Source organism: Dermacentor andersoni, chromosome 4, assembly GCF_023375885.2.
Source record: "Dermacentor andersoni chromosome 4, qqDerAnde1_hic_scaffold, whole genome shotgun sequence".
Lineage (NCBI taxonomy): Eukaryota > Metazoa > Arthropoda > Arachnida > Ixodida > Ixodidae > Dermacentor > Dermacentor andersoni.
Genome location: NC_092817.1, coordinates 112,185,182 through 112,207,762, shown reverse-complemented (window position 1 = coordinate 112,207,762; position 22,581 = coordinate 112,185,182). Strand labels below are relative to the sequence as shown.

General features: G+C 46.1%; 1 protein-coding gene across 2 annotated transcripts in view; it reads right to left on the bottom strand.

Moving 5' to 3' along the window:
• Positions 1-22,581, bottom strand: part of LOC126537491 (acid-sensing ion channel 3-like) — a 75,989-nt gene that overhangs the window by 14,172 nt on the left and 39,236 nt on the right. For both annotated transcript variants that reach the window (XM_055074294.1, XM_055074295.2), the window contains exons 4-6: positions 21,458-21,612; positions 8,797-8,915; positions 3,777-3,937 (exon numbers count right to left, since the gene is read on the bottom strand). In XM_055074294.1, coding sequence (XP_054930269.1) covers positions 3,777-3,937; positions 8,797-8,915; positions 21,458-21,612 — 435 coding nt within the window. The remainder of the gene's footprint in view (positions 1-3,776; positions 3,938-8,796; positions 8,916-21,457; positions 21,613-22,581) is intronic.

Here is a 22,581-nt window from a genome sequence, read left to right as displayed (position 1 = left end):
GAAAAAGGGGAAAACATAGATAATGAAAGAGAAAGACAAGAATGGAAGATGCAGCCAGTGTGAACCCACATGCAGATGAATGTTCCCTGGCAGCCACAGGTGGGCTACAGTGCAGTCGCCTTCAAGAAGAACAAAAAGGTTGTTGGGGCCACGTGTATGCAAGAGTGATGCTTCGAGTGTCAGGGTAGAGTTTTTTCTCCGAGAGCGGTCATTCCTCCAAACGCCGAGCCGTACGCCGAGCGTATCGTCGATATTGGGCAGTGGTACCTTCGCTGCCACTGCTCGTGCTATGAAGTATGCTTCCGCTGTTTTCTCATGAACACTGACACGTGAAGTAAGTTCTCTTGGTCATCTCTGACACTCGCGGAAGAGGATTAGAGATTGAGGAAAACGTGGAATAGAATTCAACAAGTTTTTGCCATTGATAACATATTACCATGGTTGCTTGACAAGTTTGATGGGAATGGAAACGCGAAAGAACCAATGCAGTGGTTTTCACTTCTCTCGCCATTGAATTGAATCAGAGTTGTTGTCCGTTCAGCGTGTTCAGCACATCCATGAACATGCAGTTGAGAACTATACCGCACGCCGGCGCAAAGATGGCGTCTCGCTCGCATTCCAGTTCCGGACGGCGTGACGAGACCGTATACGTGCAAGTAACGCGAACGCGCACAGAGAAAAAAAATCGTATAGACTAATTGAGGGATGCAGCTGGCAGTGTGGTACGCGAAACGTTTTGAGCGTGTTGCAGAGGCCATATTGGAACTATACTGTATATAGGGTACGGAAACGACGTAACTAAATACACAGGTTTCACTTATTCACGCATAGCAAAGCTTACGGGCTTAACTCGCCTTTCAGCTAGTGGAGATCTTACGGTCTAATTTTGCAATCGTGCTCGCTCCCTCTAAGGCTCTTAACCCAAGCCTCCTAACGCCATTTCTGAACCGTGCGCGTTAAACGCAGGAACACCATATGATGTTAGCAAGCGTTATAGTTCTGCAACAAATCGCACATTTGTAGGCCATATAAACCCTGATGAACATCGGTTTAATTTCGATGACGTATGCCTGCTATGGCGTAGTGAGTTCTCTCAAATGCGACCCCTCCTGCTTGGATCGACAAACGTATACTGTTGAGCATCGCCTCTCTAGATGTCGCACGTGAGGCGAAATTTAGCGCCGATTGCGTCACTTGTGCTGCAACAACAGCGCGGTCTGTGCATGCGTAGCACACATGATGGAGTAATGGTTTCTTTGCACTACGCAGCAATACCAAAGTAAGGCGCGTGGGTAATACTGCCACAAATACATAAGTGATAATATTATGCTTTCGTTGCATGCGGGTTCCAGCAAGCGACGCCCCAGACGGAATGAAAAGGCGTCCAAAAAATATGTGAATCGCACGCATAGTTTCGAATATATATGGCTAAGGTGTCGTGAAGTGGCTAAAGAAATGCGACGAAGCGCCTAACCTTCCATAACACGTTTTGTAGAGTAGCAATCACGTGCCTGCCAAGCATAACTCCTCGCCACCCGCGTGATCGACGGGACCTCTGCGGAGTACCAGTATCCGTGATAGCTTTTCATCACGCAATCTCCGATCACGTGGCTGCCCGACATATCAAGATGACGTCGAAACGCCCTTCTCACCACCCACGTGAATGACACGACCGCGGAGTACACATAGCATCCGGCGCCCGCCTTTCATAACGCCTTCTCCTGGATGAACCCATGTTCCTCACTCGGTAAGGAACCGATCGAACAGACACACCATACTCTGGGAAAAAGCATATAGAACATTATCAAAGCATTTACGTGCTGCAACGCGGAGATTTGTTGCGCTGAGGATATTTACGTACTGTTTGTTATTTCAATGCATAACTGCGTGGCGAACAAACCCGGCCTTTATTGGCAGTGCAGATGGGGCTGCATGTGAGCCGTTTTGATACAGGCCAATCTGCTGTCCTATGAGCTGTTCTGTAAGACAGCAGCAGCACCCACGGCCAGCGAAGTCAGGGACGGTTTGGAGGAAAGATTTGCTTTAAAAGCACAATCCACGCTAGCGTCGCCTGAATGCAGACAGTATAGAATGACGCTGGCGCCTCGGTTACCGAAAGTGTCACAGTTTCACGTGCAAGGCGAAGCATCGATGGCGATAGGAAATTAGGGCACAGCTACATAATGTAAGTATAGTGGTTTTATCGGCCGCGCCAAGTAGGAAACATTCGCTTGCTAACTGAATTAACAAACATATGGCATCAGCGCACACGAGCAAACATGAACACATCACACTCAATGAGCGCGGACACTCGCTGTCAGTAGGCTGGTGTGAGCAACGTGGCAGCAGCTGCGAGCGAAATGACCTTCGTGCGCTCTACCGCTTCAGCGCAAGGGCGGCGAGCACACAGCGCGCATGAAGGTATGAGCCGTCCGCAGATCATTTTCAAGATACGGCGCGCGTCACCGCGCGCGGCCGTACGAAGTACGCACTTGTTGACGGAGTCGAAGCCTCCCCCCCCCCCCCCGCCTTCCTCCTGAGCTGCCTCCCCGCTTGCCTCCAGATATGGCGCGCCAGATTGAGCCGCGATCATCAGTTACCCTTACACCAGGTCGGCAAATGCGCAGTTAGTGCCGGAGCCCAACACCGCCACCCTCCCTCCATCGTTTCGCGGTCTTTCGAGCGACGGAAAACGGCGCGTTTTGCTCTCCGCTTTCTTCGTTCGCGCGCGCCATATTAGGCCGCGATCGTCGGCTTCCCTCGTGTGCTTTCACTCGCACATACAGCATACTACACGTGGCGACGGTGTTATTGCCCTTGGGCTTTATACGAAGCATCACGGCTACGGCAAGAATACCCTTGGAGTGCCCACAAAATTGCTATCGCAATAAAATACATGTCGGAAACTTGACCTTAGAACACGAGCCTCAATGCAAGGGGCTGCGCTCTGCAATAAGTACAAACAATAATAAAAAAACGTAACAGAGGAAAGGACCACGCGCTCACGAGGCGTAACATGGTCATTGCAATGGTGATTCGGGTGTTCACGTTTACATTTGACAGGGTTTTGCATTTGGCGCTACGCTGATTACAAAGACGGCACCGAATAAAGCAACACACGAAGAAGGGAGACATGAGACAAGCACGTAGGCGCACTAACAACTGAGTGTTTTATTTCTTGACATAGTAATATATAGTTGCTGTTAAGGACCAAACAACAAGAATAAACAGGGCAGTCATCTGCATCGCACAAGGAAGCCAAGATACAGAATAATTTTTAAGTGTCGCTCTCAAGATACACCAGTTCCTTTGTCGAAAGAGAAACTGAGGCCTCACTGATACAATCAACACCACGCTTTTTGATCTCAAGCGCTTCAAAAACGCTTCAAGCGCTTCAAAAGCGTGGTGTTGTATATCGCACGGGAATAATGGCATTGGACGAGATTACGACTAACCACATGTAATTTTTATGTGTGTTCGCGAAATTGTTTCCTGCAATGGGAGCATATCTTAGAAGAGAAACAAAACTATTTTTTCTTCACTACGACAGAGCACAGTCAACCCTTTAGGTATGACCTACGCGTCAAGATAGTAGTTATGAATGTTACGACTATTGGTTGAACCTGTACAGTCCACGAGCATAGGCCAGCATGCCGAGCTGTGTCCAAATGACCCGGCTATGCAAGCGTCCTTGCAAAATAAAAGAAAACAGTTACAAATAAGGCATTTAGAACTCAATATAAAATGTTATCTCGTCAATAAACGCCACTAAGTACCTGTCTTAAACCGATGTATGTGATGTAACCAGGCTGGGCGAAGACCGAGTCGCCGCATGCGTCCGCCCTGAAGCCGCGTCCGTGCACCATGACCAAGAAACCCATCGCAGTACTGGTAGGCAGGTATTCTTGTGGCTGTACGTCCAGCGTCAGCGTCATTCCTGCGTCATTGTAATCACTTTGCCTCACGTGTAATCGTGTACATCCCTTGGCCGAATTCATATCCCGGTGCAAAACAGGCACACTTTGTGATAAAGTAACAGGCCACAGGACCAAAAAAATGTTGGTGGAGCAGATGATAGGGCGCGAAGTGGGAATGCAGGTTGAATAACGCGCATTATTTGCCTAAAAAAGCCGCACTATCTAGCTTGACCTTGAGCGTTGGCCTTGAATGGGCCTTGCTGCCCCATTGAAGAATTGAAGGCCGCAATGACTGGGTGCAGGCTTTATTCATCACCAGGAACCGATGGTATCACATACCCTGCGCTTGCAAGGGTGCATGCATTATTCATCTCCAGGACAGGACGGTATCTCGTACTCTGCGCTTGCAAGGGTGCAGGCATTATTCATCACCAGGCCCGACGGTATCACATGCTCTGCGCTTGCAAACTTTGGTGAATAGACCAGAGGTGCACGTCTTGGCCTATACAACACATCATGGCGTGTCGGGCTGGTCCTTACCCGGAAATCCAGTCACCTTTCCCCAGTCCTTTAGCCGGGCAAATATCCCTTGAAATTCTCATCTTACTGTCCAATAGCACTAGCCAGCTGCGTCGGCAAGCTACTGGATAGAATGATCCCGACAATGGTACGTGGAACATTGCGTTTATCCAGAGGTAATGGCTGGCTTTCAACGCGAATGCTTGTGAATAGATAGTGTTATTGACCTCGTGACAACCGTACAATGCCGGAAACACCTGACACGAAATTATGCTACCTTGCTGTTCTATATTAACGGTGCCTACGACAATGTAGCTCAGGGTGAAATTCTGGGCACCTCAGAAGCTGTAGGGATTGGTGGACACGTCTACCGCTGGATACGCAGCCATTTGAATGAAATATTTTTCTTTATATTGACTGAAGCCGGACCAACGCCGTCTGGCTATACCAGTTGCGGGGCACCGCAAGGCGGTGTACCTAGCCCTACTATGTTCTACCTGGCGCTCGTGGGTCTTAGCGATTTGTTGCCGCAAAGCGTACAACTCTCCATATATGCGAGCGACATTTGCATATAGGCTTCAGAAGTGACACGCGTATAATCGGCGCACGACTCCATAAGGCTTAAAAGGCAGTGGCAGCATATCCAAGAACTAAGAACAACAAATAAGAAGGTAAGGACTGAAGCTTTCACTTGAGAAGTGTACACTCGTTGCTTTTACTCGCAAAGCCATGACCCTGTACGCTTCTTGGACGAATACTAAATTCTACCAAACCCACGAGCGCACCAACTTCTGGGTGTCATCATTGATAGACACTTGTCTTGGAGCCCCATATCTCGTACATGACAAAGCGTTTGATATAGATGGTTGTGAACCATCTCGAGCTTTCTGGTGGGAAGTGCTGGGGCGCTACATTACCATAAGAATGTTTCAATTATATACCGCATTATTTTTGGGCTCCCTCTGCTACAGCTTACATGTACTATGAAATATTTTCACGACAAATTTTCGTGGCTTGAGAGCGTGCAAGCCAAAGCACTCATAGCGTGTCTTGGTCTCTCAAAAAAATACATCATCGATCGCGACAGTGGCCATTGCAAGGTATCCTCATATCATGGTCCACATTGCTACGGATGTCCCAAGAGCAATCATCCGACACCTGACTCGGATTCCCTCACAGCATCTTGCTTGCTTGCCAGCAAAGAGGCCACTTTCAGTATTTGCCAAAAGAATTGTAAGTAACATCAATCCTGCATGCCAACACAATTCACACCTGCTACACAAATGTGAGCACTATTGTGATGTCTACAGTGGCCGCAAGTACAAATGACAATTCCGGGCATCAAAAAGAAAGCTGGAGTGTCGTTGAAAGCAAGCAACTCTGGAGCACTTTTTACAACGTCCGCAGATTCGGCAGCATATCTACACAGGTGGTTAAGTAAAATTCAACATCTCTGCTCCTGCAGTCATCATCGCAGAAAAACCTAAAGAAATCAAGTTGAGAGCATCATGTGCGACCACATAGACGGGTGCCGAGCTTAGTGCACTCCAAGCTGCACTTAAATAATTAATCAGGAAACAGCTCAACAATTAACAGTTATCTGTGATTCTAAGGCAGCTCGCCCTTCAGTGCATACAAAGTCAAATGCGCCATGGACCCAATGAACAATGGCGCTCAGAAATTCGACCGACATATTATCGCGGCCATGACAAGGGGCATGACATAATCGTTCAGTGGCTCCCGGGACACTGCAACATGATCGGGAATGACGATGCCGGTGAAGTCATCTGATCTGCGCATGAAAGTGGTCAATGTGGTTTGATTTTACTTTGACGAACAGACGCTGTGTTCCGCCTTTGCTGCGATTGATGCACCGTGAATGTGCGTCGCCCATGTGGGACTCGAACGTTCTCGCCATTCGTCGTTTACCTTCGTTATCTCCGAATATACAAATGCACCTACCGCCAGGGTTACCACGACGTGAACAGACGATGCTGTACCGGTCGGGGCTAGACGTCGCATTTACATTCTCGTATTCCTTCCTGATTAGAACGGCCAACAGCCCCGGGTTTGGTGATTCAGCAGTAATGAGGCGCTCACGCACATTATCTGTGTCTGTCCGCGCTATAGTCCCGAGAGGTAAGTGGCGTGCAGAGTGCTTGGACAACTAGAGAACCGTCCACTATCTGAACTAAAATCTACGAGGAAGTGCTCCGAAAGAAACTCCGGACAGAAGGCTTTATTCACGCTACTAAGGTTCCTGCGACCTACGGGTCATCTTAATAGACTTTAGAAACGCCGTCCGCTACCGCTCTCATGTACGCGGATTGTTTGTACTCGTCCCCCTTTTTGTCCCTCTCTGTCTCTCCATCTGCACTCTTTCTCTTCTTATCTCCCAACCCCGTAGCAATTCCCCCATGCAGGGTAAATAACCGGAACTACCCCTGGTTCACCTCCCTGCCCTTCTATGCGTCATTTCTCTGTCTGTCTCTTGCTGCTCTCCCTATGACCAAATTGACTGACTTTAAGTTGGAGCAGTTTGGACAATGTGTTTCAGTGCTTCGCCTAGCTCTTTCACACTTTATTTTCTTTCAGAAGGGCCAAAAGCAAGGAAACGGCTACTGGAATAACGTTCACTATAGGATCTCCAGATTTTCTGCGTGGAAGTTAATCAGATGTATGAAGTGCGGAAGCCGGTGTCAACCCCGGTTTCAAACCCAGCCTTTGTATAGCCCGGCGAAGCGTCCAGTATACTGCTTGGTCTTGGTGGCGATGTCCAAGCCCAAACCGGCGCTGTGTTTTCCGTCTTACTGCTAGGACGTGTCGGTAGTCTGCGCCAATACTGCGACATTTGTTCGCCTTTTTCTTATTCACACATTTAATCGTTCTTCTTACACTTACTATGGTTACGGATTGCAACGGTATTCAGTCTATTTATTTATTTATTAGTATTACCCTCAGGCGATGAGATAATAATAGTTAATCTGCAGCCATATTGTCATGTGGTCGTGATTATTAAGAATAAAGCACTTTGAAAGGCATGTAGTAAGAGGCTAAATATAGTAGTGAGCCCGATCGAAGGTGGTCAAAAATCTAGGCAAAAATTCACTAAAAAGTTATAGCGCTAGAGTGGTTCGTAAGACCGTATGCCAGCCAATCACGTCACTGGACATATTGTTAATGGAAGCACGCCCCCCCCCCCCCCCCAATTCAAAACAACACTTACGAACAAAAGCCTTTTGAATTCGGTCCCTGAACTGCGGGTCAAAGTTGTCAGCTACTTACACATCATTATTCAAACGTTCCAGCGCAAACGCTCATGCTCGTGCAAGTTCTAGAATGTACACCAATATTCGTTTCGCACACACAATCAGATTATAGAAATATTCTTTCGATATTAATCAGCAATAACATTGCAGAAAGTTCCGATAGAGGGCATCTTGCGCCGAGCGATACCTTCGTAATATTAATCAGTGACAAACGGTCACCAGAAAAGCAAATATACGCGCAATGCCCCCTTCTTAAATGTCATCGTCGCGCTGCTACACACATAGCATAAAAGCAAAAAAAATGTACACCTAAAGAAAAGGAACTAACGCAGCAAAGAAGAATTAAAAGTTCGCTGTTTGCCAGCGTGCGTAAAACGGCTTAAGACGCACTACATGCACAACTTGAAGGCGAGCACGGTGTCACTACGATTGCGTGACACCGTCGGGCACGACCTCGTATTGCAGAGCACCAAGACGTCTGAGTGCCTTGTACGGCCCGAAGCAGGCATCGCAGAAATAGAACCACGCATCAACAACACAACCACTAATATCGTCCATCGAGAGACGTGAACTACTCTTCCCGTTGTTGTAGCTGGAAAACTAATGATTATTTTTGTTCACCATAGGATGTCGTGTCAGTGGCGAGTACTTTTGTGTATGGGTATGTCTGGAAGTGTTCTGGGAAATGAAAAAAGTTCGTATTTTCTAGTTCTTTTTGTATGTGTGTACATAAACGCAATTTAGTCCGAGGTCCTCGTGTCTTATATCACTGCATGCATTCGGCTGCGTAAAAGCAGCAACGTACAAGCCATAGGCGCGCTGAGCAGAAAGGCGGATAGCATTACAACAGTGAACGCACAGGTGTATGCCCATTTTCGTAATAGCATGTAATGGAATTTCTCTCAGCTGAGGCCACATAACAGCCATGAAAGCCTCAGATGAGCCCTTGAGTACTTCTTGGCTCTTGCGAACCGAGCACAAATTTTGGGAGGCCTTGGACAAATCGATCGAACTCCCAAATTGATTTGATCAAGATGGGTGTATGGCTGCCTTTCGATACGCTGCGCAACTTACTGAATAGCTGCCCTCACCAGCATTCGGTGCCGACACGGTGTGGTAGTTGAAGATGGAGGCATTGTGTTGCTCCTGCCCATGACAGTTGAGGCAGAAGCAGTTGCCGTACCGGGAGTCCAGGCGCCTCCGGAACAACCTATACGCCCAGCGACAATGAGAATGTCCGAACAGTTATTTCTGCATCACGTTGAAGTACAGTTAAAAGATTCAAGACGCCTGAGTAGAGAGCTGTGCTTTGTGTAAAGAGTACGCGATACTACTTCATGTAAAACCGCGCATGATGTATGTAGTATTTCTAGAAATAATATTATCCACAGCATGGTAATAATATTTTATGCAGGACAACAAAAAAGCATATGTCCCGAACTTAGAAATCTCGTATCCACTTATGGGTATACCATGTAAAACTCGTATGCTCTCATATTATTACATGGAATATCCTGTCAAAAAATCTAATGTGCCCCATAACCACATATATGAGCATAGGATATTTTAATACAAAAACCTGCATGTTCCCCTTTATGATAAAGAGGCCTGTCTCATATATCATGTGGGGCATGCTCTACATGATGGCACCAAAATTCCCGGAGTTGTAGTGCTTTCAAGTCAAGTGTCTGTCCGCGCGTGTTCGTGACAACTATAATATTGCTGCTTATGCGGTTGTTTCTCCCTTGCCGAACAGGTTACACACTCCACAAAACTTCATACTCCGGAATTTCGGCCTGCCAAACTTCCCCGCAATGCAGCGTGAGAAACTCAGGGCAGCTGCTTTAAAAATGTTATTCAGAAAAGGCGCTCAAATTTCAGGAACCGGTAGTTAGTGATGTCGAAAGGGAACGACCTTCTAATAACATGCGTGCTTAGGGCACGTATTTGTAAATTTCATGATGCATTATAGGAATGTTTCAATGCTGACCAAAACATGTTATAATGCAGTAAACATGTTAGAACTAAGAACCGTAAATACGCATGTCATTAAAAGGGCGTACGCTCTTGACGCTGCTATATGAAAGTTGTTGAAATTCGAGTGACCTTCTGAAACACCAATTTTTACAGCAAAACGGTAGCCTCTAGTTGGTTAAACTTGACCTTCCGCGTCCACGCCCGTCAGCAAAAATGTGGGCCGATCCCGGTTGCAGTGAAGGGCCAGGAGCGGTGGTTCATGCCCCCGTAAGGCAGAGGTTTCAAGAAGTCAGCAAAGTGAAGGAAACAGTGCATACATTCTCTCAAATCACGCATACGGCATGCGGATCAGCATACGTTTCAATAAAGAACAAACATAAAACAAGCCTCAGAGCCCCATAAGTGATGATAAGGTGCTCCTGCTAACAATGCGAAGCACTTATTGCTACCAGCATGCGTTTCCCGGTGAAAATTACTGTTGCACAAGCTGCCGCACGGACCGCAGGTTGCGACATGGGGAGTGACTTACCTAGTGTCTCGCATATGAGAGAACCAGCCTAGCAATCGAGTTCAAGGTTGTTGCAGCACCGCTATGGGCAGCGGCATGCTGTCAAAATTACATTTACTCCAATAACTCCCATTACACTAAATTACTATTACCATTACGCAATAAATAATTGCATATACCCTTAAGCAGTTGTAGTGGCCGTTTTCAACAGCGTCGCTAGACATCCACTTTCGCAGGGCCGGGATGGCTAGACTATATTGTTCACAATGCGGCCCACAATCGGGCAGCCCACTGGTGAACTGCGGGATGTTCGACAGGTAGCCGAACGGGCATTATTATATAATACTGGGCATGTGTGTACCAAACGGCTTAAATGTTGACTCATCCATGATAGCCCTACAGATGCTCTGGTTGTTGGCTTCATTCTCTACGAAATTACACAGTGGAACAACAAACGGTACCTTAACATGCCGAGTTCAACAAATATAAACCTTCAAGTGCAGAACCCCTTAAGTAAAGCGAAGCGTTTTACGTCTTTTTAGCTAGGGTCCCGCGCATACGCTCAGTCGGCTTACAGCCGAATAAGGTGGGCCTGCTATGAAGACCAAGCAATAGTAAACTGGGCCGACCTCAGAAATTTCACGGTTAAAAGTGGGCCAATTCCGAAAATAGTGTAATCTGCAGTAATGTGGGTCACGTGGATCTCGCGGCGGGAGATTTGCGAGTCTTGCTGATTTGCCGGGCAAGGTGCTAGATCGCTATGCTCTAAGATGTGTTGCAGAGGATGAACAGTATTATAACGCTTATTTAACCACTCCATAAAAGCCTCGCTTTACATAGATTCTAGAATGGGCGCTACGTCTGCATAAATTTCTTTTTTCATGTTGCTATTCAATATTTCTTGAACAATTTAAAGCTCGTGCAGAAGGCTGATAAAGTTGTAACATATCTAAGAATAATTCACTTCCCTAGTGTTAATAAAGTTAACAGTGGCTTCACCATGCGCTAAAGAGCAGGAACGCGAAGGCCTTCTCGCTCAAGATGCATTCATTACATAACTTGACATTTTCATTTGAATGTGTTGTTAATTCCTATTGTTTTCTCCCACCAAAAGTTGTGGATTCTAGAGCCCGAAAGAACTCTACCTTAATGAAAGGTAGCTTAATTAACTCCGCCCTAAGTCACACCAAAGATTGCGGGTTTGCCTTCCATCAAACGTCGTGAGTTCTAGATCCTTAATTAACTATTTCTTTATTACCAGCGTCTTAATTAACTTCGTCTTAATTAGCATCAAGGGTAGTGGGTTTGATTCTCGACCTTCATGATGTCAATTGCAAACGGACTTGGAGATATGGCCGGTTCGCCCATATCTCCATGTTGGGTCGTGGGTTCGACTGCCTTAATTAACATCGCCTTAACTAACACCAAAGGTCTCTCTCTGGTTCATCTCCCACCAGAGGTCGTGGGTTTGAGTCTCGACCTTCTCGATGTCAATTGGAATCCAACTTGGAGATATGGCCGGTTCGCCCATATCCCCAAGTGGGTTCGACTACCAGTAAAGGTCGAGGGTTCGACTACCACCAAAGATCATGAGTTCAAGTTCCGTAATTAACTATTTCTTAATTACCGGCGTCTTAATTCACTTCCTTTTCACAGAGTAATCCATAGCGAGGGGGGTCACAAAATTGGGTAATACATAACTACAACACATACGCAGGCAATGCAATACATCATACTGCACAAACACGTGACCAAGAGATTGCAAGTTAAGCGACAGCAAATGTCTGATTGAAGCGTATTTACAAGCTGCAGGCACAGAAATACAAATATATACAATGATCATGCCTAATAAACCTGCACAATTTGCAAAAAAAGAACAAGAAAGCAAGAAACGCCTCACACACTGCAACAGGTGTCCACAAGCTCATGGAATACGAGGCTGTGAACAATGACTACGCTGGACGGACATATTTGACTATTCCAATCGATTATTGTTCTAGCTATGAAAAATTGGGTGAAATGACGCGTTTGAAGCGCGATCGCCTAAAGGAAAGATTACAGAAGGCATTAAAAAAATCTTCATGAAGCAAGTTGCGATGAAGCAAGCGATTTGTCGGCGGCGTGAAAAATTGTCCAGTTTAGCAGGCCTTTTTAGTGCCGTTACGCTTGAGTATCGTGAGAAATCAAAGTAAATGAACCGAACAGCACGGTTGGGCAGGGATTCAATGTCGTCAATTATGCTGAGGGTTCGGAATGGCTGACGCGTAACTGACTTTTTGGCCTACTAGGGTGACGTATGCTAGTCTACTTCAAGTGTGAAAGAGCGCGTTTCATGTTCAGGTGCAGCAAGACGAGTGAACGGTTTGCTCAAGCTAGAGTGTGCTCAAGGTGTGCATTACATGCTAAATCTTAATTTAAATGAACGCGAAGCTATTTGTGGGAAGGCGCATACTCTAGTATCTTTTTGTTAATCGAGCACGTACATATAAAGAAGTGTACTTGCACGGTTATTGGTAGAGACATTAACTTTAGTCCTAGAAAGATTAAGCAGCATTAGCCATGTTGAGCACCACACCGTATTTGTTTCAAGGTCTGGTTGAATAACAGGGCCGTCAATGTCGCATGAAATTATATGGTGTATTACGCAGTTGTCGCAAACAACCAAATTTTTGAACAAACACTCTTTGCTAAATCGTTATTATAGAATAGAAAAAGCTCAGCGACGATTACGATACTCCCTAATGCGATGTTTGAGCGCAGCTCGTACGTCTTTTCATTTCGCTATATTTTGGCTGGATCGGACAAACTGTCTCGTACGGCACGTTGCAAAGGGAGTGAAGTGAAACGCAGGGCGACTGCCACGCTAATCTAGAGGTCGCGAGAGGTAGCGCGTGGCTAACGCGTGGGCGCGATTCACAGCAGCTGCCATCGACAGACCTACCAGACGACGCGCACTAACCTGGCGCCATCTCACGGTCATCGTTGCCGCCCTACGCTTTTCTTTTCACCCTTGCTCCACACCCCTCTCCTCCGCTTCCCGCCTCATGGTTCCGCTGCATCCTCCTCCTCCTCTTTACTCCTCGCATTTTTCATCCGCCGCTGCGGTCGGCGTTTGCTCTTTTGTCTTTCGCGGCGCTATACGTATGCTTACGTAGGTTGAGTGCACCTGCGGTCTTCTCCTTTCGTTGTCGCCTATCAATGAAATTTTTTCTTATGCAACCCTTTACTCATGTAACAACCAAGCGTGTGTAACAGACGCTAAGAATTACAAAGTGGACCCACCAGTGTCGTTCTACGGCCTACGAAAGTCTGGTATTTGCAATGCTGCTTACGTAGCCCGTGTGGTCGAGTGAAGTGATCATTCGTGTTATCAGCACAGCGCTTTGTTTTAATTATATGGCCGTCAAGTGATTTATTTCTTCTCTAATCGAGTGTACCTTGTTGATGAATTTTGTAATAGTGCATGATTTAACAGCGCAAGAACCCGCGAAAGAAAGATAATGAATGCACAAAGCACTGTGTATTTTGTTTCTTTTTGCATCGCGTCTTCAATTCTATTTGATATCGATAATAAAGCTTTCAACTCAGCAACCAAAAAACTGTCCGCACCTTTATATGAAGTCTTGTAATGCGTCCACAGCAGAAGCGGAACCGTCCACGCAAGTGTTCGTTCATGTACAGGCATATAGGTTGTTGTCATAAAAGAGTTGAGCTTCAACATCACCCTGTGTGTCTTCATTCAAAGTGACGAGTAAAAGCGATGTGTATCACAATCGCTCACTTGCTTGTAACTTAAAGCTGTTCATTACACCCGTCGAACGATTCACAACGCCACAAACCCCGTGTATGTTGATCGTGCAGGTATCACTCTAAAGAGAAACAAGTACTACTCCTCTGCTGGAGACGTACATCTGGTGCGAGTCTCAAGGCGTACCTATGGCCGATACCAACAGAGAGAGCTTGGAACCGACCCCCGTTAAAGCTAAATAGCGTCGTCGATTCGAAGGCATCCTGTTCGGCTACTTCTTCGATGAGTCACGGCTGCGATCAGCCTTACGCGGTGAGCCCAGGGACGACGATATCTTCGTTGTGGACTTCCCGAAGACGGACACAACGTGGCTCCATTTCGTGCTGCGGCGCCTCAAGAAGCATGCTAGCGAAACACCTGCACAGAGCGCCGCGGCGTGTGGGCCAAATGTTTCCTTTCTGGGATATTATGCTGGCCGTGACAAGATTTACCCACTGAGAAGGCCAGGGCAGTCATCAAGACGCATCTGTCTACCGAGAAAGTGCGCTTCTCGGAGCAAATCTGGTATTGAAACATACCATCTCGCTTAATGTCTATGTAATAATTTCGTTCTCGCGACACTGCCGTTCGTGGCAAGCGACTAGACGCAAGCTTATTCAGGGAAGCTGCTCAGGCCCACAGTGAATATGAAATGCGCATGACGGGCTCGAAAGTGAGCGTGAAAACAACTTTGGTGGAAAGTTTGCATTCAATGGCATTTCGTCAGTGCTGTTTGGACCTGACTGAACAACGGTGGCTCGCGAAAAGCCAAGCCCGGCACCACAGTTGGAGCACGAAGGACGCCAAGCACAGCACATCCGGTGTCCTACATTTACAGCGCGCATCCGGTTTATTCGAGAAGTCGCGGACTAACAGCTGTGCCCACGTGCGCACCGTCAAATGTTCCCTGTAACAAAGTTTTGCAGCAAACAAGGAGCCTAGTTTCCGGTTTGGAGATATATAGCCGCATCCGTGCAAAATTTCACCTTTGGGAAGTATGAGTGAACTTAATGAAAGCAGCAGTCCGGGCAAGTTGATAATCCATTACTTAAATGATATTGCGCGACACAAAAAAACGACACGGACGTGAGAGAAGACGACACACCAAGCGCAAACGCTTGGTGTGTCGTCTTCTCTCACGTGTGTGTCGTTTTTTTGTGTCGCCCAATATCATTTAAGTATGAGTGAATGCGTGTCACGAAAAACTCGCGACAGCTGGCGTTTTAATGCGTTCCCATTCTTGCACGCACTTTCCGGAGACTAACTGTCCATGTAGCTATGTATGTTTGTCTCAAACCGTATTCCCGTCTTCCTTGGTCACTGTGTAGGTCACGCTCGAATGGTTATCCCGTCTGGCAGCTCTGCTGAGGAATTGGCGCTCGAAACCAACCGTTAGACCAACTTTTTTTTTTCGCTGAGAAGAGGCCAACGTGTATATACAAGGTGTTCTTCAGACAATACACCTATTTTATAAAAAATTTTATGAGCGCAGCGAACACGGCGTTCTTGCAGGCGTGTCCTTAGGCGAGGCAGACGTACTTTGCAGCTAGTAAAGTCAAGTCCGGAAGACTAAATGACAAAAAATTATTTATTAAATTTTTTGGAATGCCTTGTGGGTAGTTGTATGCATGACTAATTCGAAGGCAACAACATTTTCATCCACCCCTATATTTTGAAGGTGCCTCGTCTGAGCGCGTGCAGCTGCGCGTCAGCGTCACGTACACGTCACGCGGAAGCAACGTCACGTAGAGAAGTGCGGGACTAAGTTTAAAAGGTGGCATGCCGTGCCAAATTCTGAACAGACACGCAGCCGCACACACTTGCCGATCAAAGCATGCCGTATCATTGGCAGCCGCCTGACTAGCCGATACATTCCGTTTCCCACTTCTTTGCGCTAGTCGTCACGGGGCCTTTCTGTTCGATGTGATGGTGCGGTGCTCTGTTTCGATCGTGTCGGGAGTTACCTTGAAATGCAATGATAAATATCTCGAATCAGGCGCGACTGTCAAGGTCTTTAAAGAATGGGGGTGCATTAAAATATGACTGCCTGTAATTTCGCCATTTACACACTGCCCCTATAAGGCACTAATAAGGAGTTGATTGCCACATTAGCATACGCCAAAGGCGAAAGCCTGCGCGCTCAGCAGGCATTCATTCGATTACTTGGAATTCGCATTCGAATGCGTTGTTACTTCCTGTTACTTGTTTTCGCCCACCGAAGGTGGTTGTTTCGGGTGTCTTCGTTAATTATGTCTAAATATACTGTGCCTTAATTAACATCAGAGGGCGTAGGTTCGACTCCCACCAATGATCGTGCGTTCAACCATCATTGGTGGCGTCATCGATTTTGGTGCCATTGAATTTCGGTCCCACTAAAGGCCGAGGGTTCCACTCCTACCAAGGCCGTGAGTTCGGGTGGCCTAATTAACTATCTCTTAATTAAATGTGCCTTAATTCATCTTAACTAACACCAGAGGTCATAAGTTCGAGTGCCTTAAACAACTATGTCTTAATTAACAATGCCCTAATTCGTCTTAACACCAGAGGTCGTGAGATCAAGTGTCTTAATTAACTCTATCTTAATTAACTGTGCCTTAACTCATCTTAACACAACAGGTCATGGGTTCGAGCACCCTAATTAACTATATCTTAATTAATATTTTATAATGTCTATCATCATATTTTATTACGATGTGAAGACGTCTACCCAACGGTCGAGTGAGGCACCACTGACCTCCTTGAAGCCCTTGGGTTCAGCGAGAGCAGTGGAAAAGTAAACATGTGCGTAATAGGCATTAGTAAGAGGTGATTGGAGGATTGGTGGAGTAAAAGTAGGGAAACGACAAAAAACCGAGACGTACACAAGCACAGTTAGCAATAGGGGATCAGAAAATTTGGTTGTGGTAGTTCGTACTGTTTACTTTTTCTTTTTTTTTATTGTTTAACCTACGTAAGACATTAGGCAGTATAATAGCAAGAGCTTGGTGGCGCAACCCACCGCCCCGTTCCAAAGGGGACGCTCATAACATCCATCCATCCACCCATTGCACACACCCAGATCTCCAAGTCGCCGTCAAATAGTTTCATTATATAACGCTACCTACCCAGTCCTGCGTCTAAGTTACCCATGTTCGCGTGAAAGACGTTCTTTGAAGAGCGGCACATTTTTATACATTGCCATAGACTCAGTGGCGCAGGTAAGTCTGACGGTTCGTTTAGAACCCTGTTCCTTCTGCACAGAGGCCGATGAGCTACGTATTCGACCATGGACTACCCAGTGACACAAGTAGGCAGGAAAACGGTTTGAGATCTACATACATACATACATACATACATACATACATACATACATACATACATACATACATACATACATACATACATACATACATAGCGCCGGGAAAGTGCGTAGTCTATAAATGTTTCGAACTTTATTTTACCGTACAGAGCTCTTAACTATGGACACGTCAAACGAGGCTTTACTCTTTTTATCTATTTGTTTTTATTTATTTTTTATTTGTTTTTTTTTATTTATACAAGTACCTGCAGCGCCACAAGGGCATTATTGCAGGGGATCAGTTTCGACCGTAAGCCCGTTAAAGTTGAGACAGAATGTGAGAAGAAAAGCGTAGTGCCACCTAAGACTGGCTTTCCGGCGACGACGGCTACGAGATGGCGCCAAAGTAGCGATCGTCGTCTGTTTACAGATGACGCCACAGATACCATATATCGAAACGAAGCGCTGCATGAGCTGAGGTCTGTCTGCGGCGGCTCCTGTGAATGGCGCCTACGCGTCACCTTCGCGCTGCCTCTCGCAATCTTCCATAAGTAAGGCAGTCGCGCCACACTTCGTTCCGGTTCTAATGTGCCGCACGAGAAAAATTGTCCGCGCCAGCCAACATACTGCGAAATGAAAACACGTATAGAGCTGCGCTCAAATTTATCATTAGGAAGGTTCACAGTCTTCGGCGAATTCTTTCGTGGGCTAAAACGGAGATTAAAATAAATAGAGAAGTTTTGCCTCAGGCTCCATAAGATACTCAACAAGTCCGTCAGACGAAGACGGCTAATGTACCGTCCTCTAATTCAGAGAAAGAGAAAGGGAGAGAGAAAGTCTGACAAGGGTAAGTGCAGGGAGACCAAACAAGGCTAGTTCCAGTTTGCTGCCGTGTAACAGTTATAGGAAATTCACTGCGATATCAATTCCTCGTTATTTTCATTCTCCTCGTACCTTGAGAGACTATAGAAGCGGCAGAAAGATTACGAGCGGAGCTCCCTGTACTCAATTTCATGTTAAGAGAGAAGTGAAAATGCACTTCAGGCAAGTGATGTTTTGTCGCCGTCCTGTGAGGTGAAGTAAGTCGTGCAATGTGAATACTTCGAGATTCCTGCTTCAACACAATCTTATTTATTATTTACTTTGGAGTTTCACAAAATATGAAGCAACACGTGGTATGCTCCAGCCTTAACCTAATTTTTAGTGCCCGATCAACGACAGCGTAGAATTTGTTGTTGTCATGATGATGATGATCATCATCATCAGCTACGAAAATGTCAAAAGAGCCTGGACGAACAGTCGGGTATCCTTCAGGACCACCACCTGAAAATAAGAAGAAACAAAACTGTCTGCAATTAGTTTTCAGCCTGACAGTTGACCATAACTGTCGACTGCAACGCTGAATATCGAATCACCGCCTAGCCTTAAGAATGACTTTCTCACAACTTATTGTGTTTATTAAAGTTAGCTCTTATATGACCTTCTGGTCCGGGAGGAACAAGCCTCGGCAGCTTGTTCATGCAAGATCTGGCTGTTCTAATTGGTTTCGTTAATTTCGTGTATGTGATCTTTGCAATAATTCGTTGAAGGTGGATTAGCTTATTCTTTTCCTATATGAGTTTCACCACAAGTATTTTTACAACTTATGTTATTAATTTCCCCCTTTTCAGACCGTATCACCTGAAGCCATGAAAACAGCCTTCACAGAAGCCTCTTTGGGAAGGCAGAAGGATGATTTGATCGAATGCAAAGGACATTGGAGCGACCAAAATTTCATATTCGAGTGACCAAAAGCAACAGAAAAAAACGGGCCAACCTCATAACGAAAGCGATTATCGGCTACGGGGAGAACCATTTCTCAGCCTCACACGTCAACTGCAACAAAGCCAATATGACTTCGAAGACGGCTGGTTTCTAGCAGATTTGGAGGTCCTGGGGTAAGATGCTGGTCTGCCCTAGACCAACGATTTAACCTTTGCTGCACCAAGGAATCCATGAAAATGTCAACTCCCTGCTTTTTTTTGTTCTGTTTCGTGCTAAGTTAGAAAGACGTAGAATTTTTTTCCCTCGGTTAATGGCGTCCGTGCAAGTAAATGGTGAGTCGATGATTTGATCTAAACCTAAGTGCCGTTACAAGGATGCATCACAGATGTGTGACAATACATGATGGAATATCCGGGACCGTTAGTCACAGTAATATTACCTTAGCTACGGTGGTCAAAACTTTCCTTGAGCCCGTATACCATGTATTTGGTGAACGTTAAAGAGACCCAGGGGTTCAAATTAACCAGGAGTCCCCCACTAAAGCGTCCCCCACTGTATCTTCGTTTTGGCACATAGGACTTCATTTTTTTTAACTTTGTGTGAGGCGCTGCCTCCGGAAAAACCAAATTTAACTACTCTGTCATCCTACTCTTCTCTTCACCACCTTTACCACCACCGATAATAACACAAAGGAGTCCTAAAGCAGCTTTCTCATCATGTTAAGCTTGTTGGCCTAACATGGAAAGATTACTTGTCATTCCCCACCTGCGATAATGCCTTCTGGTGTTGCAGCACTCTGCAATTAGATAATTATTTAAATCATAATTAATTCGTGTATATGTAAATACAACTCGCGAGAAGCACGCAAAGCGTGTGAGCACAAAACGATAACAAACGCAACTATTCGATGTTTACGCTAAAGACAGCGCGAGAAACTACAAGGAACAAATGAAAAGGGAGCGAACTGTCTTTCTGTCTGCTAGTCATTTTTTACGCCACCTTGTTGCTATTTTTCAAGCATAAATATAAAGCATACGCCAACTAGACTAGACCACAACGTCGACGAAGCTATAGAGCATTGTTGGTTGAAGCTTGCATCTAGTACATCAGAAGTGCCGTTTAGAGGCTTGCTCTCCGAAAGCATATACTGACTTCCGTAGCTGGAGCTCTTCAGAAAGCACAGGCTGGCAGTGGTGAAGTTCCAGCAACTAACTAACAAAAGAAGAAAACAGCGGTAGTCTCCTACATCCATAGAGCATCGCACAAATTAAAGACAATATTGACCAATGCGCCAATCTGAAAGTGATTTCGTCGGCCAATGAAAAGCTTCGCAAACTGTACAGAATTACTGATGCACATCGAAGTGCGCCGTAAACAGCGCAATAAAAATCACCGCAACAAGTATGTTAACTGCTACGACGCTGTAGTTTATAGCACACCGCTATCGTATGGCCGGTTTTGGGTGGTTCATACAGGCAGCAGCATAAGTGATAGATGGATGAGAATGAGTATGAGATGGAGAATAAAACGAGACTTTGGCTTGGTGATGCGCTGCAAGGATTGTGGCTAAGAGCTCATGCTTTACGAGTGCACGGAGATTGCAACGAACGGAAACCAGGTAACTGGGCAAATTATACGCATAAGATGTAAAATATCGCATTATACTTGGAAGAAAGGTTTACCAGCACAGTATTGATTTGATTGTTTTATTTTTGCACGAATCCAAAGTTTCACACGAGCACATAAGTTTCACGTCTTGTTCTTATATGATCATATGCGACCATTAGATATGATAGATATGGGTCATGTGAGATTTTTCTATAAGGGCTGTTCGTATATTTAAGTAATGTTACACTCGTGAGGGATGAGGGTGGGTGCTCTGATTGTTAATCTGTCAATGCGTTGAAAGGCTCCTAAAGTTGCTTCTGTTGCTGTTCCTGCTTGGCATGCGGAGTGCCAAGACTGATATAAGAATCAGAGATGGGAGCGGTACCCGTGGTACAAGTGCTCTGTCTGGTACAAGGAACCTCACGAGCTTTGAAGAAAAGTGCGAGTTCGCACGTGGAAAAAAAAAGTGTCCAATTGCTTCTTTTTGACCTCGTTCACAGCGCGCCGTGCGCCTACTGCCGCAGTTTGTTCATTCATTCCCTAAATACTGCAGGCCAATGTGTGGCCCAAGCAGGAGTGGAAAATCGTTTAGACCGTAGACGCAGTACATAGACGCATATCAACGGGTGTAATCGCGAGAAAATGTGCTGGCCGATCACTCAACCTGTAGTGAAAGGCGCCGGATGTCGCAGCGGAGACAGGAACCGGGACCACGTTCCCGGTTCACTCTTCGTTGCCGCAACTGTCGCGCGTGTACACACGCTTGCGTACAAGTTTGTTGGCAGTGGACGGGTGCTCGTTTTCGAAACCTACGCCGGGGGAGCCACTCACCGTGCCTGCATGCAGTCGCTGTTCCCCAGGCGGCACCCGACAAGCATGTGGCGCAGCTGATGTCCCATGGCTCGCACCGTGCTCCGGTTGAGGCGCCTCTTGCGCGCCATCCACAGCCACAGTTCCGACTGCAGCGCCGCGTCCTCCAGGTTGGGCTGCCCGCCCCGAGAGTTTTGGCCGCGACTCAAATAGAGCGACTCAAATTGAACGGCATAAACACTTCACATCAAACGAATACACGTGGTTCTCCGATCATATGTGTTTTCGTATTATACACTTAATCTCACGTAGTCCTATCGGCTTACTGCGATCGATGGTGGTCGCGAGCAGGCGATGTGTCGTGCTGTAATAAACTCTTCGGCAAGATCTCTTCTTTTCGTCAGGGCAAGACTGCGTACGGAATTTAACAACAGTAAAACACGCGCTCGTTATAGTGTACGTCCGGACGAAGAATGCACCCATTGTCGGTACGTTTATTCCACCACGAGCCATTCCTTGTTCGACCACTGCTGAGCGCTTCGAATCTCCATCTTTCTGTGAACCTATGTTTTTATCGGATTCCTGGACACAGATTATGCAATATTACTCATTGTTGAAATGCCCTTATAACATTATTATAGCCTAGTTAATTCCATCTATATATATATTGTCTCTCTGACTATCTATCTATCTATCTATCTATCTATCTATCTATCTATCTATCTATCTATCTATCTATCTATCTATCTATCTATCTATCTATCTATCTATCTATCTATCTATATTTCTATCTATCTATCTATCTATCTATCTATCTATCTATAACTACCGAGCACCTTTACAACGTGCTCGAATTTTTTTTAAAAATTGCTTATAATTACGGCAGTAGGGGACAGATTCCAGCCTACGTGAGGATTAAAGCCCGACGCTTTCGCGGTGTGCCACGCATGCCTGCAGCACGAAATTAATTCTAGGCATAGCTTGCACCGCAGACGAGTCACTCATTTCAGAAAAGTTCCCAGCCGTTTCTGCGCAGGCGTGCGTGTGCGTGTGCGCGTGTGCGTGTGCGTGCGTGCGTGCGTGTGTGTGTGTGTGTGTGCGTGTGTGTGTGCGTGTGTGTGTGCGCGTGTGTGTCTGTGTGTGTG